Consider the following 593-nt stretch of genomic DNA (forward strand, 5'->3'; position numbering starts at 1 on the left):
CAGCTCCTGGCTAGCTGCTAGTTAGCTGATGGCTAGCTGCTGGCTAGCTGTTAGCTAGCTGTGTGCTAGCTGCTGGCTAGTTGTTAGCTAGTTGTTGGCTAGCTAGCTACCAAGCTAGTTGTTGGCTAGCTAGCTAGCTAGTTGTTGGCTAGCTGCTAGCTAGCTAGCTAGCTAGCTAGCTAGTTGTTGGCTAGCTGCTAGCTAGCTAGCTAGCTGGCTAGCTAGCTAGCTGTGGTGGTCGCCGAAATCTCGCTGTAGTTTTTTGAGGAGGTGGTTGAGGTGTTTGGCTGTTTCTGCTGCTGTCTCCTTTCTCTTCTCCCAGTGCTGCAGCAGCACGCGGAGCTCTAGCTCTCTATTTAGGGTTTTTTGTTTGCTGCTGCGTAGCTGCTCAGCTAGCTTGGCTAGCTGCTGCTCCTGCTTCTTAAGGAGTTGCTGCTGCTGCTTCTGCTGCTCCTCGTGCTGCCGCCGCTCCTCCTTCAGTTGCTGCTGAACACGCAGTATCTCTTTGTCTTGCTGCTCGCGCTGCTGCTGCTGCTGCTGCTGCTGCTGCTGCACCGCCTGCATCAGCTGCTGCAGCTCACGCTGTGCGAAGT

At 54.6% G+C, this 593-nt stretch overlaps 1 protein-coding gene across 1 annotated transcript in view; it reads right to left on the reverse strand.

The window, feature by feature from the left end:
* Positions 1-225: 225 nt before the first annotated feature.
* EMH_0038120 (uncharacterized protein) overlaps positions 226-593 on the reverse strand; it is a gene marked incomplete at both ends in the record, with an annotated part of 3,177 nt that continues 2,809 nt past the window's right edge. Inside the window, one exon of the mRNA XM_013495245.1 lies at positions 226-591. Coding sequence (XP_013350699.1) covers positions 226-591 — 366 coding nt within the window. The remainder of the gene's footprint in view (positions 592-593) is intronic.

Source organism: Eimeria mitis, genomic scaffold (genome assembly GCF_000499745.2).
Source record: "Eimeria mitis Houghton genomic scaffold, Emh_scaff1491, whole genome shotgun sequence".
Lineage (NCBI taxonomy): Eukaryota > Apicomplexa > Conoidasida > Eucoccidiorida > Eimeriidae > Eimeria > Eimeria mitis.